Here is an 18,416-nt window from a genome sequence, read left to right on the forward strand (position 1 = left end):
TTAGAAAGCCAACCAGACCTATAAGAAAATTCTTTCCCTTCCTCTTCAAATTATTCCTTCTTTTTTTAAGCTGCATCTCTGAATTTGATTTTGCAGAAGTTGCTAAGTACTCTTAAAATACTCTTCTTATGTATCAAAACAGATAAATCTACCTGTAAAACTAGTAGGATTTTTTTAGTTCTTTGAATGATTTCATTAGTGTACTAAAAATGTGTATAAGTTTAATAGAAATGTAAAATTAAACTTTAACCTAGCAAGAAGTGAAAATGTGATTTGGGAGACTGATATTTTTAATACCTGCATAAAAATTGGAAAGATGGAATAAAGCCAAGTGTAATTTTCCATTTCATTTTGAAGTGGAAAGTTACATGAGTTGTATACTTGGTCTTGTTCCACCTTTCACCTTCAACTGCCCATTTGTCATCAGGAGTCCTGTTTTAGAAATCTAAGCTGATTTGACCTTTGTATAGAGAGAGAGAGAATGTGTGTGTGTGAGTGTGTGTAGAACAAAAGAATAAGTAAGCAACATATTGGGTGTTGCATTCTTACAGTGTGGTTTTATCTAGAAGAAACTCATTCAAGATAACCTTAATCTTAAGATTTACCATCAAGTTTAGGTGTAACTTCACAAATCATTGAAAGTATGTGAAAATAGAAAGGTTCAGCATTAACAAACAATACATAGCATTGTGTGTGTTAAATTCTCATTAAATTTAAGTAAGTTGCATTTTGCCATTTATTTTGTATGGAGAGTGGTTTTGGAGATCATGCGTTGAATTGTATTGAGGAGGTTGAGAAATCTGTGATTTTCCTTGGTGGGCTTCCAGCTCAGAGGCAAGTAATCACCTGGGTTGTGCTTCATTTAAGCAAGGAAGGCATCTTGTGAGTTTGGGACTCTGGCTGTCATCTTCAGTCCTTGAAATAATATTACCCTGATTTAAAAATAATAATGATAATGGATGTGACTAGGGGTAATGAAGGCAGTTCCTCTTATTTCCTCTGAAGTCAAAGTCCTTTTTAAAAAAGTCAGTATTTTTCCTAGTTCTTTACTGATGCTGAGAGTTAACAATGGTTTCCTCACCAGTGTTCCTCAGACTTTCTTCTTAGGTAGAATTTTCCTTCCCTCCTCCCCTTTGAATATCTTAAGCTTCAGCCTCAGGACTCTTTTGTTCTAGAGTCTACTTTTCCCCGTCCACACCTTTTTGAAAATTTTTCCATCTGGAGTACCTTACCACCCACATTTTCTCCAGTTAGTTTATGTAGCTCAAGTGACATTTTTATTTATAAAGGCTTCCTAATCTTCCCAGAATGAACTGTTACTCCCAACTCCAAACTCTCTTGACATTTTATACCATTGAGTTAATCATATGTTGTTTTGTGCTGTAATTAATACACATGTCTCGTCTTCTTGAGTAAACCACAAGATCCATGGGGGCATCATTATTTCATAGTGCTAAGCACAGTTTCTTGCAATATAATAGGCATTTAATAAATACATTAAAATGAATATTGTCTCCCTAAATTTTTTTTTTTTTTTTAAGATTTTGTTTATTTATTTGACAGAGAGAGACACAGCGAGAGAGGGAACACAAGCAGGGGGAGTGGAAGAGGGAGAAGCAGGCTTCCTGCTGAGCAGGGAGCGCAATGTGGGGCTCAATCCCAGGACCCTGGGACCCTGATCTGAGCCCAAGGCAGACACTTAACAACTGAGGCACCCAGGCGCCCCTCCCTAAACTCTTATATGTTAGTTGGAGGTAACAACTTAAATGGTATGTTCTGAAGAGACATTTGTTTGGATAGTCTCTGGTTCCTTTCCTAGGATCTTTCAAATAAAGACAATTTTTCCACGTAGAGAGCAAGGAAGTTATGTCCCAAATTCTGATTGCTTTTTTAAAAATTTGTTTAGGGCCGAAAAATTTTCCTGAGAGAATTTGTTTCATATCGCTGTTTTCACTAGGGGGTTTGATTCAGGGACTTGTTCTTAATAGTTTTATCATTCAGGAATGACTTAAATTGTAGATGCAGTGACTAATTTTTTAATATTAAGTGTTTATGATTAAAAGTGGTTGTATGATTTGGGATTTCTTAGGAGTGATTATAAATATTTTAAGCTGCAATTTGGGATATCTTAAGAATATAATTTGGAGTGGAGCGCCTGGGTGGCTCAGTCGGTTAAGCGTCTGCCTTCAGCTCAGGTCATGATACCAGTGTCCTGGGACTGAGCTCCATGTCGGGCTCCCTGCTCAGCGAGGAGTCTGCTCCTTCCTCTCCCTCTGTCCCTCTACCTGCTCATGCTTGCTCTCACTCTCACTCTCTGTCTCTTTCAAATAAATAAAACCTATTAAAAAATAAAGTATATTTTGGAGTATCTTGAATGTTGTAGTTATGGTTGGCCCATGGTTAAAAAGCAAAACAATGTTTAACTATAACAACAAACTGTGCAAAATACAAATGTTAGCTACCTAAAGTGAAAACCCATGACATGGATAACTTAAATTTCTTCTTGGCTTTGTTACTATAAATGGAGTAGGGAAAGTTTCAACAAAATAGTACAAGAATTTGGTGGGAGATTAAGGAAGAGTAATTTTAAATAAGTTTATATATATAGTGTTTTCTTAGATAAATCAGAGTTCCATATTGTCACTGTGAATGGTCTTTAATAGAATTTTTTGGGACCATCTTTTCTTAATTTGTCTAAATATTCCTTGTGTATGATATTTATTTTGATAGTATTTATATGCATTTCCTTTGAAGAATAATATTAGTATTAGACTGGAATAAATATTTAGAAAACTTATATGCTTCATTTAACTTTATATATATATATATATAATGTAAATAGATATACATGTAAATATATATATTTTTCCCCCAAAATGTCTTCTTGGGGAAGATTTTTAGAAAGTTTCTCTCTTTCTTCTTATACAACTTATGCAGAGATATGCTCAGAATGTTCCATTTGGAGGAATGTGAACGCATGGCATTATCTTCAGAAGAATGCCCTTATTTGTACATTGATTTTTCACCAAAGAGCTTATTCAGATTAGGGAATACAGTAAGGTAGGAGGTGGTAATAGACTTTATGCTCAGGGGGAAACTAAAAACTTGTCCTGAATTAGGTTGATAACCTTGCTCTGACTTATCAATCTTTTGGTACTAGAGCTTAATGATAATGCTTCTTTAAGGACCAGAAGTCACCCTTTGCCACCTTGCCTTTGCAATCCTTTGTTTACATTGAGGGTAGCTACAGTGCCAGTCTGCAATCCCTTGGGCATTTCTGTGTTCCTGTCATGGATGATTGGATTGAAGGGAGATGGAATTAGAATATTTACTGTAGCATGTGTGTATGTATGTGTGTGTGTGTGCATATACGTATATACACACATAAACATATCTGTGTATGTGTGTGCGCGCGCGTGTGTGCTGGCAAAGTCAACAACCTTTTTCACCAGGCAGAGCTGCTCTGTGCTTTACTAAAAGTAAGCATTAAAGGATACTGCTGTTAGAGATAAGCTTCCTAGGGGTTGCCCTCCTCAGGAAAGGCTGCACTAGGCAACAGCATAAGTAGTGGTGTCTACAGGTACTTGGCAAAGTAAATTTTTAATGAAAATGAGCTTATGGGCTTAACTGTTACAGACACTACAGAGAATAAGGAAATATGTGGGTATGTTTGCCTATCACTCTAGATCCTTACCTTATAGTCAGGTGTCTGTCCAGTATGTAATTATTCCTCACTAAATAAGTGTTCCTTTTTCCTCTGTTCTCTCTGGGACACTTTAAAAATAGTTTTCATTTGGGATATTTGGTAAAAGATGACATTAATCCTCTTTTTTTAGCCGGTGGAGAGAGCACTGTGTAGCTCTACTAGCACACTGTCTCTCCTGCAAAAGGGAGGCATGGAATCAACACCATTTATAATAGACAAAGATACAGTTTTCTTGTATGCACATACCATAAGTAGAAATTGGTTTTGATTTGAGCAAATCTGAGAATGAAATGAATGAAAACACAAATAAAGAAAGCATAGAACTTGAAGTTAGAAATACTATAGTTGGTTCCGTAACTTGCCGTGTTACCTCAGGCAAGTCCTCTCACCTTCCTTGCCTTTGCCGTAAAATGACCCCGAGACGTGATACACATGATCTGTGACCTGGTTTACCTGTCCAACAGCACCGGTTTAGAGCAGAGTTAAGAGTAAGCCCAGTTTTGACTGGCACTGGGTGGGTCAGATAACTAGCTCAGAAATGGTTTACGTGGATTAGGGCGCCACCTATTGGAAAAAGTAGACTATGAAAATTGACAATACTGGATCAATGTGGGTCAGTTTTGTTTAAAAAAAAAATCAGTAATGCAACAGTATGGATCTTGGAAGAGTTTCACAATTTCATATCATACTTACACTTATTGAAAAGTGTCAAATAATGACAAATGTGTAGTAAATATATAATAGGTGAATAGATTTCAAGAACACACTGCTAAAAATCCATTCCATGGCACAAATCATGTTGAACTCCCTAAGGATTCTTAAATTTTGGTTTAGGTACTGATTCAGTTGTAGCTGCTTAAAATAACAGTTGGAATTGTAACTGTTAAAGTATTTTAGTATACCAGAGCTGCTTGAGTTTTTATTGGTGAGACTGAAGAATCCTGTCATCTGGGCTCCAGTTCTGCCCTCCACAGCCCTGAGCCAGGGAGCACATAAACCTCTGTGGGCTGATTGCTCTCCTGGTTGGTTGGGAAAAGGTGGCAGAATACTCACAGATGTCCTCTGATGTGTCATTCCTAGGTGGACTACCCTCTTCTTTCTTTCCTGGTATCCCTGCCTTATAACAATGATCCTTGTTAGTTTTCTTTTTAATTTTTTATAATTACAAATGCAGTACTTGGACACTATTATATACAGTAGGAAAATGCAGATAAACTAAAAAAGTTAAAACACTATGTCATTATTAAACAGGCAGCTTACAACTATTAACATTGTGGTATATAACCTTTTATTCATATAGACATGCACAGACACACAAAAAAGTATATGTACACACATACCTATATAGTCACTTTTTTTTTTACCGTTATCATGTTGCACATGCTATCTTGTTAACCTATCCTTTTTTCAGTTAGTGATATCTAACTTTTGTGTCAATACAATTTTATCTTATCCTTTGTCCATATTTGAATTATCCCAATTGCAGTGAGATATATTTATAGTACTCTTTTTTTTTTAATAAGGGGTGTGTATGTGTGTTTAATAGGTATGTTATTAAATCACAGTTTTTGTGAAGGTAATTATTTATGACTAGCTGTGAATGTAACATTCAAGATAAATGACCAAGTAGATTTAGCCTAAAGTGGTGAATTTCATTTTTTTTTTTACTTTTAGAAATATCTATTTTTAGCATTTGATGTAAGAACTTTTGTCAGTTTAATACTGATCTAATCTATTATTGTCTTCAAATCTTAATTCTGTTACTTTCTTCAAAATGTTTCCTATAGCATAATTCAGTAAGCATTCTCAATTTTGAGATTAGGTTTATTTGTTTTATGTACCTGATCCCCTTCATTTCATGCACATAGGAATAGTCAGAGAGCATTAGTTCATTTGTGAACTCATTACTGAACTAGGTTGGTTAGCATACGATAAATAAATGTCAGCCCTGCAGGAGGTGTTCTAAAAGTTCCCATACAATCATTGGTAAGTCTAATTGGGTTGTTGGTATACATTTGTAAGGGGCAGCGAGAACTAATTCAACTCAACTCAGTTTTGAGGATGCATTGAAAATGGTATAATGCTTTACTGGATACTAAGGCGGATTTAAAGAATCATAATAAGGAAGAATCTTATTCATAGAATTCAGCCCCTATCAGAAACTTGAAATCTATCTATTCATAATAAGTCCTTATCATGCATCCTCATTTTCCTATGACATTCCCTGTTTATACCTATTATCCCAGATTAATTACAAATAGTGCCCCCCTTTCACTCTCAGGTGTCCCAGATTGGATGATAAATTATATAGCCACCCTATTGGTAAGTGGCTTTGTTTAAGCACTTCCAGGGGTTGGAAATTCACTGAGGCAGTTATTAGACATCTTGCTAATCTGAGAGCTCTTTGGTAAATGATGACCTTCATTTTTGATATACAGTTGGATCTTCGAAACACAAAAATGGAGGTCTTGCCTTATCTAGCAGGTAACAAATCTAGGACAAGATTACCCCTAGTAGGCGTCATGAATGCAGAAAGAGTCACCCTAGGATTTAGGGGGTGATTTAGTGATGTCATCATTCTTTGAAGTAAAACTGTAGCAGATAGCAGTTAGCCTGTTACAAACCATCCACTCCATCCTGAATCCTGATTTATGGTATTATGAGGCTAAAATATAGCTCTGTCAGGACTCAGGAAATTCTAATTTTGACTGCACCTTAATTGTGTATATGTTCTTCATTATCTGGTCATGTAACTTCTCTAACCTCAACTTTTTTTCATTCGTAAAGTGGGAGTAGCTTTTGTGGTGGTTGTGAGCTTAAATGAGGTAATAGGTATGAAATTCATACGAGGAATTGTCATTTATTTCTAAAGGGAGTAGGAAATTTCATAGGGATTTCTCCATTTCAAAGAAAAGAGTTTTTAGAGTCTTAAAAAAAAAATCTGCCCTCCAGGAAATTATTTTATAAGAAAAAAAATCTGAAAATAATAATGCACAGTAGCCTCTCAAAGAATAGAATAAACCCAAATTCAAAGTGATGGGGTGATATGGAGGACAATACTATTTCTTATTTGATTGAAGAAGTGATGACCTAATTCAGCCAATCCTTTTCTACTTTTAATAATCTGGCTCAAGTTTTGGGTGGACTGTGGGCATGTGTTCCTGCTTTAGCAAATAGGAACGCAGGCATCTTTCCTCGGTTGATTCTGGGGTAGAACCTGTTAGCCAGCTGCCGTTTGGTACATCAGCTTGGGATAGTTACCTTCAAAACAGAATTGTTGTTTTCGCTAGAAGTAATTTGGCTTCCAGGGGGATAATTCTAAACTATACTCAGGAGATGACTGTTTTCTGTGGGGCAGTTTGTGACTGGCGAATCCTCAGCAGTCCCATTGCATGCAGAGCCTGCTTAAAGGTTAATGCCCTACTTTTATAGTGCTAAGGCTCCTTTATGAGAGAGTTAAGACTGTAATTCCCACTCTTAAAATCAGCTAGGTCTGGAGCACTGGGTGTTATGCACAATGAATCATGGAACACTACATGAAAAACTAATGATGTAATGTATGGTGATTAACATAACAATAAAAAATTTAAAAAAATCAGGTAGGTCAGGATCCTCTCTTCTGTGCTTTTAGTGCCAAATGCTGGGGCTTCAGTGAAATACTTTAAGCATTTGAACTAGTCAGGTTATCTTTGGAAAAGGTCTTAACCCAACTTAATGCTTATATCTCACCTCTGTGTAAAGATGTCTTCACTTTAGATACAGTAAGGCTACTCGTCCAATTTGTAAATTAAGCAAAAACAGCTTTCATGCCTATGTGTGTGTGTGTGATTTTAAAGCATATGAATCTCTTTTCAGTGACTTTGCCTTTTCATATACCCGATACCATGCAGAGAACTCATATATATTGAGTTGTTGTGTGTGTGTGTGTGTGTGTGTGTGTGTGTGTGTGTACTGTTGTATACTGTCTGCTATGTGTTTGAGATACCAGAATTAAGAGATAAATAATCACTTGTTCCTATAATATCCTTTTCAGTGATACTGACCTCACTGTGTACAGACATTGTATTAGGTCCTGGGAATAAACATTGCTAAGAGCTGGTCCTGCAAGAAAGGAGTTCATATCTGGGTATAAATTGAGCCCAGGTAACATCTTGAGGCTACTCTTTTCCCTCAGGTCTAGATAAGATTGGCCTGAACCCCTGTTCTAGATCTTGTGGAAAGTTCAGTCTCCTTTATATTATTGTAAATTTCCATTTACAATATTATGCTAATGTTCTTGGAGCCTCCTCTGGCTCTGACTTTTTTTTTTTTTTTAAAGATTTTATTTATTTGACATAGAGCACAAGCAGGGGGAGCGGCAGGCAGAGGGAGAGGGAGAAGCAGACTCCCCGCGGAGCAGGAAGCCCAATGCGGGGCTCCATCCCAGGACCCTGGGATCATGACCTGAGCCGAAGACAGACGCTCAACCGACTGAGCCACCCAGGCGCCCTGGCTCTGACTTTATATCTTGTTTTTGGTTTCTTACTTCTTAGTCCCTACCTTATGAAATTTCCTTTCTTTTCTTGATTTAACACCTACCCCTGAAGCTACCAGGACCTTAGTGCTGGTCTGTGGGTCACCAGGGAAAGGTGAGTAAGGGTATCACATAGCAAACCATTTAAATTAGCACTTCAGGCCTCCAATTGGGTCCTTTCAGCAGCCCCCCACGTTCTAGTGTTCCTGTAGTCCTGGCCTCTTCCTCTGCTTAGCTCCTTTTTGTGTTTCTGTGTCTTCTTACCCTTTTCTTCTGGCATTGGGTTTAATCCTATCAGCACCTCACGAAATAATCTGAAATCTGACAGTCCCTGTCTCCCCCCAAAGTTTTGCAATGGCTTTGTAGCTGCTCCCCCAGACTATTCTGAATATAACAACAGCAACAAAATAAAATTATCCTTTAAGCCACAGTAAGTAAGTAAATAAATAAAACAGACAGTGGCTTCTTAAATCATGTATAACCCCTATTATTTACATTTGCTTTTTAGTTTTACTTTAAAAATAAAACATGCCTTTTTCTCAAGTCAAAATAAAAAATGAATACAACAATCAGCATATAATCCTTTTAGATGTAAAGTAGACCCCGTTGCTCCTCAGAACTCCAGGGGTTTTCTCTTTCACTTGGTAAAATCCCAGGTCACTCTGGTTTCAGTCTACCGCTTTTACCCCAGCAGACTGCTTCCTGTTTTCCCTTAAACACGTGGAGCCCATTACTGCCTCAGGTCCTTTGCAACTTGTCAACTCTGCCTGGAATGTTCTTACTCCAGATAACCCATTCCATTCAGCTCTCTGTTCTAATGTCATTTTTTTTTCCACTTAGAACATTTCCTAACCTCCTTTGTTATCTTATTTTTCATCATAGCATTTATCATTATCTGACATACTATATATTTTACTTGTTTCTTTATCCTCTTTTGATCGCAGGTTGGGAAACTGTAGCATGTGCATGAGAAGTGGCTGGAATGCTTGTCAAAGCACATACTGCTGTGGCCCACTCCCAGAGTTTCTGATTCAGTGATCTGGACTAGGGCTTGAGAATTTGTATTTCAACAAGGTCCTAGAGATACTGATGTTGCTGCTCCATGAATCACACTTTTAGACACCAATGTACCAGAACTACTCTGGCCCATACAGTGGCCACTTACTACATGTGGTTATTTAAATTGAGTTTAAATGAAAAATTTAGTTTGTCAGTCCACTATGTCAATGTATTTCAAGTGCCTAATAGCCACATGTGGTGAGTGGCCACTGTATCAGCACAGATATGGAAAATTTACATATTTCAGAACAGTTGTACAGCACTGCTCTAGAACATAATAAACTACATAGAGATGGATTTCTATTCTGCCACTGGCCCCCGCAGAGTAATATCCCAATATTTACATATCTGGTCCACTTAGCATTTACTTTAGTGTAAGGCATAAGATGGATACATAAATTTTATTGATCAGATGGCTAGTCAATTTTTCATACCCATTGTTGAAAATTCAATTCTTTCCCCAGAAATTTGGGATACCTTTATCATATGTAGTATTAAATTCCCATCTGCGTTTATAGAACTTTCTGGTCTGTTAGATTTGTCTGTCTGGATATAGGAATATTTTCAAGACAGAATTGGCTTCTGGAATTATTGAACAAAGAATTAAACAGAATTATAGAATGAATCAAAGAATAAAGTCATAAACCATTCTATGATTTTTAGTTGCCACTTAAAGAGACATCTTTATTAGAAAATATTTAGGTGGTGGTGAGTTCAAAAGGCATGATGTAGGTCTACTCAGCATGCAGCCTTTTTGCCATGAAGTCTGATATTGTATGCAAAAATTATAGATGACCAAATTGACTGAAGGAATGCCATTATTATAATATTGTTGGCCCATTATGCACTTCTTTTATTAAGTTAGAAAACTAATGTCACAGATAAAAATACAATACTTCATTAAGACATATCAAAACGGTTAAATAAGTGTATATATAGATTGTTAAATTCTTACCTTCTAAAAATGGAAAATATCTTTTTCCTTAAATGTTTATATTTTTGTACATAGGAAGATGAAAAATGGTAGCACTAATAACTATTTTTATCTTGTTAACTTTTGTGTTTTTCTGGCAGAGATTCTAAAGAATGCACATTTAAGAGGTAAAAGATGTTTATAAGCGTTAGTGGTTTTTACATTTATTACTTGGCACATTTATACATGTAGAGAGAGATACAATCTGAACACACCACCATTTATTCATAGACATCCATTTTGGTTGTCAGTGAAAGTTCTCTCCTCTTCCAGCTTTACTGTATTTATAATTACATTGTATTTACCTAGACGTTACCTAATCTTTTTTAACTTTATTTACTATCAGAGAAAGGTGGTACCATTTCCAAGTCAAGAATTTGTATGTAGCATCAAATTTTTTAAAATTTTTATTTTTTGTTACCAAAAAATAAACTTGGATAATACCATTATGCTAGTCTTGATGTGGATGAAATTTAGTATCTACTACTTAATGCCAAAATTTGGGTGATTATAGACGAATTTACATATGAGCATACTAAGTAGCTCAAGAGGACATAAAACTCCTAAGTTATTATTGTGGAAGCATCTAATAAAGATATAGGGAACATATTTTGAGGACTGAAACATATTCCAGAGAACTTTTTTTTTTTTTAACTGAGGCACTTAGGTTTTTATTATTTTTCTTGATATATTTATAGTGGGATGCTACTTGTAAGTGGGAGAGGAGAAGAGATGTTAAGAAATGGGCAACAGCCACAGAATTCGAGGGTGAGGTAGGTGGGTGAACACAGGTGATGGTTTGAGGATCCATATAAAGTGTTGTTTAACCTCAAGACCACACAATGTCAGACAACTAACCCTCTTCCAGGAGGAGACTGCCTTTGTGGAAAAGCTAAACCAGAGAGGCCACAGATCAGGGAACTCCACTTAAGAAAGTAGGGATGAGGTGCATATGAAAACATGTGTACTAAATTAAAAATATCATACTGAATGGTGAGATTCCTAGCCTCATTTCCCTGTCAAGTTCCTGAAAGCCAGTAGCCTAGGTTCATATTATATAGTCAAGAAACTGGAGAATTTTTTACTGACATTTATATTTCCCCATGGGAAAAAAAGAAAAAAAACGGCCACCTGATTACCATCAAATGAAGCCCATCAACCTATACCTTAATTCATGAAAATAGGACTTTTACAGAGTGTTTTAGTGCCTCGGTCTTGAATATGAACTAACAGCTTAAGATCACCAGACATTTGAGGAAAGCACATACCACAGAACATTTTTTAGTGTTCTTTTCTTAAAGGCTGACAATTAAGAAAGACTCAGAGACCACATTGTTCTGTTGTGGGTGTGAATGGAATTTAACACTTAATCACTATTTGACATTATACATTGACTTGGTTACTTTTTAATTGTCAGAGCACAAGTGCCCATAACGTTTTTCTGTCAAGGACCAGATGGTAAATATGTTAGGCTTTGTGGGCCATTCAGTTTTTATCACATCTACTCAAATCTGCCGTTGTAACACACAAGCAGCCCTAGCTATTATGTAAACAAATGAGCATGGTTGTGTTCCAATAAAACTTTATTTACAAAATATAAGCCATGGGCCCACTTTGACCTGCAGATTGTAGTTTGCTGACACTTGGCCTAGTCTATCTAGTAGTGTAGATCTGTGGGAGCATAACACTTTATTGTGTCTCCAAGGGCCTAGAAAATATTAAATGTCCTTTGAATGAATTAAGAAATCTATACTTTACTTTTCTTGAGAATTTTGTGGGCTTGCTTCTGTAGATACTCACTGTGCTTTTTAAAGTGCAGAGTGGTGGTAGTTCATTCGTTTGTTCTTTCTTTTTTTTTTTTTTTTTTAACACCTGAAGCAGTGCTTGATCTCACGACACCAAGATCAAGAGTCCCATGCTCTACAGACTGAGCCAGCCATGTGCTCCGGGGTGGTGGTGGTTCTTAATGCTTCATTTTTATGCGATCTTTGGAATATAACCAGTTTATAAGCCAAAGACTGCTGGTATTCAAAATATTGTAAAGGGGAGCATTTGCTGAACTAAGTGCTCTTGGGTAAGGAAAGGACTTTTCTTAAAATTTATAATAATAGGATGACAACTTGGCAGATAAAAAATACAGATAATTATTAAACCAACACTAGGATCTAAGCTGTTTGAATATTAATCAGGACTTTTTAACTATTATAATTCTGTCCACTTAGTTAGAGAGATACTTGGAGTCCAGGGCCTAGGCTACCATGTATATATCTCCTCCTGCAGTGGGGGAAAAAATGATCTTGTAGCTAGATTTTTAAGTTGCTTTCACACATACTATTTTATAGCCTTGTTTTATCTGCTGAAAACAAAAAGGCTATAAGAAAAATGCTAGGAACAATAACTTTAAACTTAATGAAATTGTTTTATGGACTTTTATGATCACTATTACTTCTGTTTTACAGTAAACCTATGATGGACTTGTTGATATTCCTCTGTGCACAGTACCACTTAAATCCATCCAGTTACACAATTGATCTGCAGTCAGCTGAAAATAATGCCATTAAATTTAAGCCAAACACACCAATAGGAATGTTGGAGGTGGAGAAAGTCATTTTAAAGCCAAAAATTTTGGATAAGAAAAAGCCTACGCCTATAATACCAGAGGTAAGAATGTCACTCTGATTTTGATGTCTCCTGGCAAAAATACTAAATTGATTTTTCAGTCATTATCTGCAGCTTATATTTATTTCAAATGAAATAAAAATGGACTTTCCTGGTTAAATTTGATGTGAACATGGCTATTTTGCTTGCCTTGGCCACTTTGTTAAGGATTCATTTGGTTATCAATCTTTGGATTAACTAGAATTTGGGGAATACTTTTGATTTTAGACACTCTAAAGTGATCTATAGGACCATATCAGAATCTGACAATTTTAAATGATCTACATTTTAACTTACTCTTTTAAAAAGTATTTTTTTTTTAAGATTTATTTATTTAATAGCATGAGTACACAAGTTGGGGCGGGGGAGAGGGAGAGAGAGAGAGAGAGAGAGAGAGGGAGAGAAGCAGACTCCTCACTAACACGGAGCCCTCTGTGGGGCTCGATATCACGGTCCTGAGATATGACCTAGCCAAAATCAAGAATCATACACTTAACCAACTGAGCCGCTCAGGTGCCCCAGAAAGATAATTTTATTTAGAGGAAGGTTTTAGAATCTTTTAATGAGAATTTATTTAAGAATTTATTAAAATATTTTTTGGCTTCTCTGTACTTGGTAAAGTGGTGGTTTTAACTTACTCTAAATTGTTAATTCAAGCTATATAATGACTCAGTTTTCTATAATATATGAATTTTAAGCAAAAAATATTTTTTCAAAAATTTTTAACCACTATTTTAATATCAATTATTTATAAAATTGTTCTGTTTCTATAAGCTATAGAGGTAGAATTTTATGGGTTTCAAGAAATATTTTTTTCATTAGGAATGTCAACTTTTTTAACTTCAGGAAATATATAAAGGCCAATATATTAAATTAATAGTTTATTTACATGACTTGAGTATATATATTCTCATATTTTCTTCATATTGTTATGCAGCTTTTTATAAAGTTAAGAATTCTTAACTGTATAGAACACATTTGTGTTCTACAAAATACTGATATTAAGAATTAATTAGGATATTGGGCTATTACCAATCTAGATACATATGTATCTAGGTGGAAATAGTATTTATTTTACAGCATGGGATTATACATGGTGTTTTAGTTTAATGAATACTTGTTAAGCTTTAAGAATCTGCAAACTGTAGGTTTCACTTAGCATGGTAACATGTTTCTAAGTTCCATTTGTATATAAGAGTTAATTACATTAAAATATGTTTAAAATCCTCTCAATAATTTTAATTAGTACTAGATATCTAAATCAGGGTTATCTTAATAGTCTCTACTAATATATTAAAATTAGCCAAAGTATTGTCAAATAATAGAGACAGTAGGTAATCACAATAGCTAATGTTTATTTGTTGATAGTTTACTATGTGCCAGACACTATGCTAAGTTTTTTTATATGGTTATCTCATTTATCTTCTTTTCAATAGAGAGTAGCACAAAAATTTTATATTTTAACCAAAATACTCTTTTTTTTTTCATTGAGACAACAAACAAACCATTAGATAAATATTCCTCAACTAAAGCATAAAATAGAACATGTATAACTCTGTATTATTATGGGTATTTGCTCATTTTACAATAAATATTTTAGGGAACAAACAGAAATATCAGTAGTATCAGATATGAGGCTTTTATGTTCCCTTTTAGATTTAAAATCTAATACCTTACAGGGATTATGGATTTAATCTAGATTATTTAATCAAATTATTTCGTATTCTTAGAAATAATGAAAGAGGGCGCCTGGGTGGCTCAGATGGTTAAGCGTCTGCCTTCGGCTCAGGTCATGATCCCAGGGTCCTGGGATCGAGTGCCGCATCAGGTTCCCTGCTCTTTGGGAGCCTGCTTCTCCCTCTGCTCTCTCTCTCCCTCTCTCTCTCCTCCTCTGTCTCTCATGAATAAATAAATAAAATCTTTAAAAAAAAAATAATGAAAGAATATGCTTCAGGAAAGAAAAATAATAATTTCACACCAAAATAGAAAAATACTGTTTATTGTATGACTGTATAATTGTAGATTCACCTCTTATTGTAGACATCGTTGTAGAAAGTTTTAGTAAATAAATTATGGTAATAACTATGGCTTTAATCTGTGTTTCAGAAAACTGTGAGAGTAGTGATCAATTTTAAGAAAACACAGAAGACAATAGTGAGAGTTAGCCCTCATGCACCACTCCAAGAACTTGCCCCCATTATATGCAGCAAATGTGAGTTTGATCCACTGCATACACTGTTGTTGAAAGATTATCTATCTCAGGAGCCCCTTGATTTGACAAAATCTCTTAACGACCTGGGACTAAGAGAATTATATGCCATGGATGTCAGCAGAGGTAAGACTTTTCGTTTTATTTATTTGACAGGATGTGCATATAAGAACATGTATTGTGTTTATGTATAGGGTTTCTGAAGTTCATAATGGCGAGTTAATGGATCCTATAAATAGAAGTCAATACGTGCCATTGAGAATAAGAGACAATGAAATGTAATAAAATTCAACTTGATTTCAGTTTTTGAAATTAGAATAAAAACTTGTCTTTCTTAGTTGTCATTCACTTTTTACACTTTTCCATCAATCTATGAATATTTTTGGTGGGATTTAACTTAATTCTTTGTGGCTATAAAATTTAAACAGAAAATAAAGATTTACATTTAAATTCATTGTTGTTTTAATCAAGTGTGAATTACTGTAGACTCACCATGGTTTTGTCTGAGTCTTGTCATTCAGATTTCTAAGTTTCTTGACAAATTTTTTTCTAGGTTCACCCAAAATCAACTAGCTTATAAAAATCTAACTCCAAAAATATTTAAATAAAAATAGCTTGCAGTATTAATCTGTAGAAATAACTGAGTGTATTAAAATTTGGAGATCTTAGATAATGTTTGTTTCTATGCTAATAGACAACTGCAAGCTTATTTATTCAATATGAATCTGTTTTATTGGAAACAAAAGTTTAGTGAAGGATTACTTACTACATCCTTTGTGCATTGAGCCCTTCAAACTTTATCCTGAAATTGTGGATTTATATAATCCATAGACAGCTGTTTCAACTCAGTGATGTTTTATACTTGAACAAACATCATCTTTACAGTCAATTTACCGTCTTTTACCCCCTCCTTCTGTAGCCACTTCTGTTACTGCCTTCAATAAATCATCTTTACAAGGTAAGACATATGAATCAGTAGAAAAAATTATAACATGAAATTTCTACTTTTATTGGATAAATTGAAAATAAGCTTCTAATTTTACCTGTTTTCTTAACATTACTAATGTGTACATTCTTTAAGAAAACCTTCGGCTTTTATTTCCGGAAAAATAATTTATAAGCCCTCCCCCTTGATTTCTGAAATTAATACAATAATAATATTTCAATAATTGATTAAAAATATCCTAAGAATGTGAAAAACATTTTTTTTTAAGATTTATTTATTTGAGAGCGAGAGAGAGCATGAGCAGAGGGAGGAGGCACAGGGAGAGGGAGAAGCAGGCTCCCGCTGAGCAGGGACCCTGGTGTGGGGCTTGATCCCATGGGATCATGACCTGAGCCAAAGGTAGATTATGTTTAACCGACTGAGCCACCCAGGCGCCCAAGAAACATATTTTTGACTCTCAGACAAGAAAAAATGATTTTGCTGGGTTCTTTAAGTATAGTTCCTGATAGTTTGGTGGTACCATGGAAGGATCTCAGATTATTTACATTGAACAGTTATTCAGAGTAATCAGGGTATATTCATCATAGGGAATTATTGCAGTGTTAAATTGTGAATATAATAAAATGGAAAATGCTCATGCTAGCTTTTAAACCATTTAAGTGTTTTTAATACAGTATATAAAAAAATTTTTACATAAAATTTCTGAAAGGAAGTACATAAAAATTTTTAATACTGGTTACCTTGGGTGGTAGGGCTGTGGATGATTTTTTTCATCCTTTTTTTCTTTATATTACAGAACTTTATAATGCGAATTTAACTTTATTATAAATTAGCCAATAATAATAAAGTCTGGAAGCCTTTTTCCTCCATTAAAAAAGGATAAGCTCAGATAATTGATTACTATAATAATTACCACTCTACTAAAAAAAAAAAATAAACTATACACATTATGTGTTATTGGAATCTTCTTTCTTTACTACTTCCAATTTTCCCATAACACAATAAGTCTGTATGAGTAATAGTGTGATTATTTATTATTAGTGGCTTGATTCATGAAGACTAGGTTAATCAAAGGAGCTGGAAATTGTTATGTTCATAAAGCATATACTGGCTGATAATCAGAAGATAGACGTTTTAATCCTGAAACTGCATTAGCTGTCAAACTCATTTAGCAAGCCAATAGGGCAAATAGCTTTTTATCTGTCTGCATCACACTTCCCACTTCTATAATAACAGGTTGGAAAAAGTGGTCTCTGTGCTTTTTTTCCAATAGCAACATCCTGGTACTTGTACTTGGCTTTTGCTCCTACCATTGCCATTCTCTATATACATTACTCAAAGCAAATTCCATAATCTTATTGGCCTCATTTTGAAGGTGTTGAATGCATTGGTTTGTAATAACCCTTCCAGACAAGAAAGTATGTATTTATTTAGAGTACTAAATGTTGTGAATGTAACCTTACAAGATTGGATAAGAAAATTAAGAAAGCTCATTTTACAGTGTCAAAATCTACAAGATCAATCCAAATGCTATACATGCCTCTGCCTCCTTATTTTGTCTGATATTATCAGAAGTCTTAGTACTTTGTATGCAGTTACTTACAGCCTCTCTTCTGGAAACAGGAAACTGTAAATTTGAGTTGTTTTCTAGTAAGCTCAAGTCCTTGTATTTCTTAGTGTTTAACTCTGACTTGTGGTGATCTCTGCCATAGAGCTGTAAGTGAAGACTTAGCTTAACTAGTATGGAGGATGACAGGGTGCCTGGAAATTGCTTTACCAAAAATAACTTCGCTTATATTTATTGCACTGTACTACCATGTGAAATATCTACATTCAGTTAGTCTTCATCTTAAAATGAAATAACATTTCTTAAAAAAAAAAGGAAAAGCCAAAGGTATTATATATCATCGATGAGTAGATATGATATTGAATTTTACCATTTAATGTCTGTGTGTCTTGGTGCAAGTTATTTAAACTGTGGTCACCAGGGCTTCCGATGTATAATGGGACAATACTATCTGCTTCCATTTCTTTACATTCCCTAACTTAGAAAAAGGACTCAGAATGATAACTTGTGATAATTTCTGATAATCCTCTTTGGATTGTTCTAGGAAAGAAATTAGGCATGTGAAAAAATCTGTAACCATAAAGTGCTATCCACATGTTCATCATTAGTTAGTATTGTCAGTAAACTCGTACAGAATGCATACTGCTTATTTAAAATTTAAAGCATCAGATTTATGAGGTTTTAATTTGTGAAATATTCTTCTTTATCATGTTATTGAAGCATATTGCATTTATATACTTATTGGCATTAACTATCTTTGCTTTCCTGGAGTAGCCCCTATTTTG

At 34.8% G+C, this 18,416-nt stretch overlaps 1 protein-coding gene across 1 annotated transcript in view; it reads left to right on the forward strand.

Annotated features, from left to right (window-relative positions):
- Window positions 1-18,416, forward strand: part of COBLL1 (cordon-bleu WH2 repeat protein like 1) — a 98,782-nt gene that overhangs the window by 38,165 nt on the left and 42,201 nt on the right. The window contains exons 3-5 of the mRNA XM_088021959.1: window positions 12,711-12,912; window positions 15,016-15,244; window positions 16,038-16,076. Of these exons, the coding sequence (XP_087878085.1) occupies window positions 12,711-12,912; window positions 15,016-15,244; window positions 16,038-16,076 (470 nt within the window). The remainder of the gene's footprint in view (window positions 1-12,710; window positions 12,913-15,015; window positions 15,245-16,037; window positions 16,077-18,416) is intronic.

This window comes from Eumetopias jubatus, unplaced genomic scaffold (assembly GCF_037043125.1).
Source record: "Eumetopias jubatus isolate StellerSeaLion01/CBP00866 unplaced genomic scaffold, mEumJub1_p1.0 scaffold_3, whole genome shotgun sequence".
Lineage (NCBI taxonomy): Eukaryota > Metazoa > Chordata > Mammalia > Carnivora > Otariidae > Eumetopias > Eumetopias jubatus.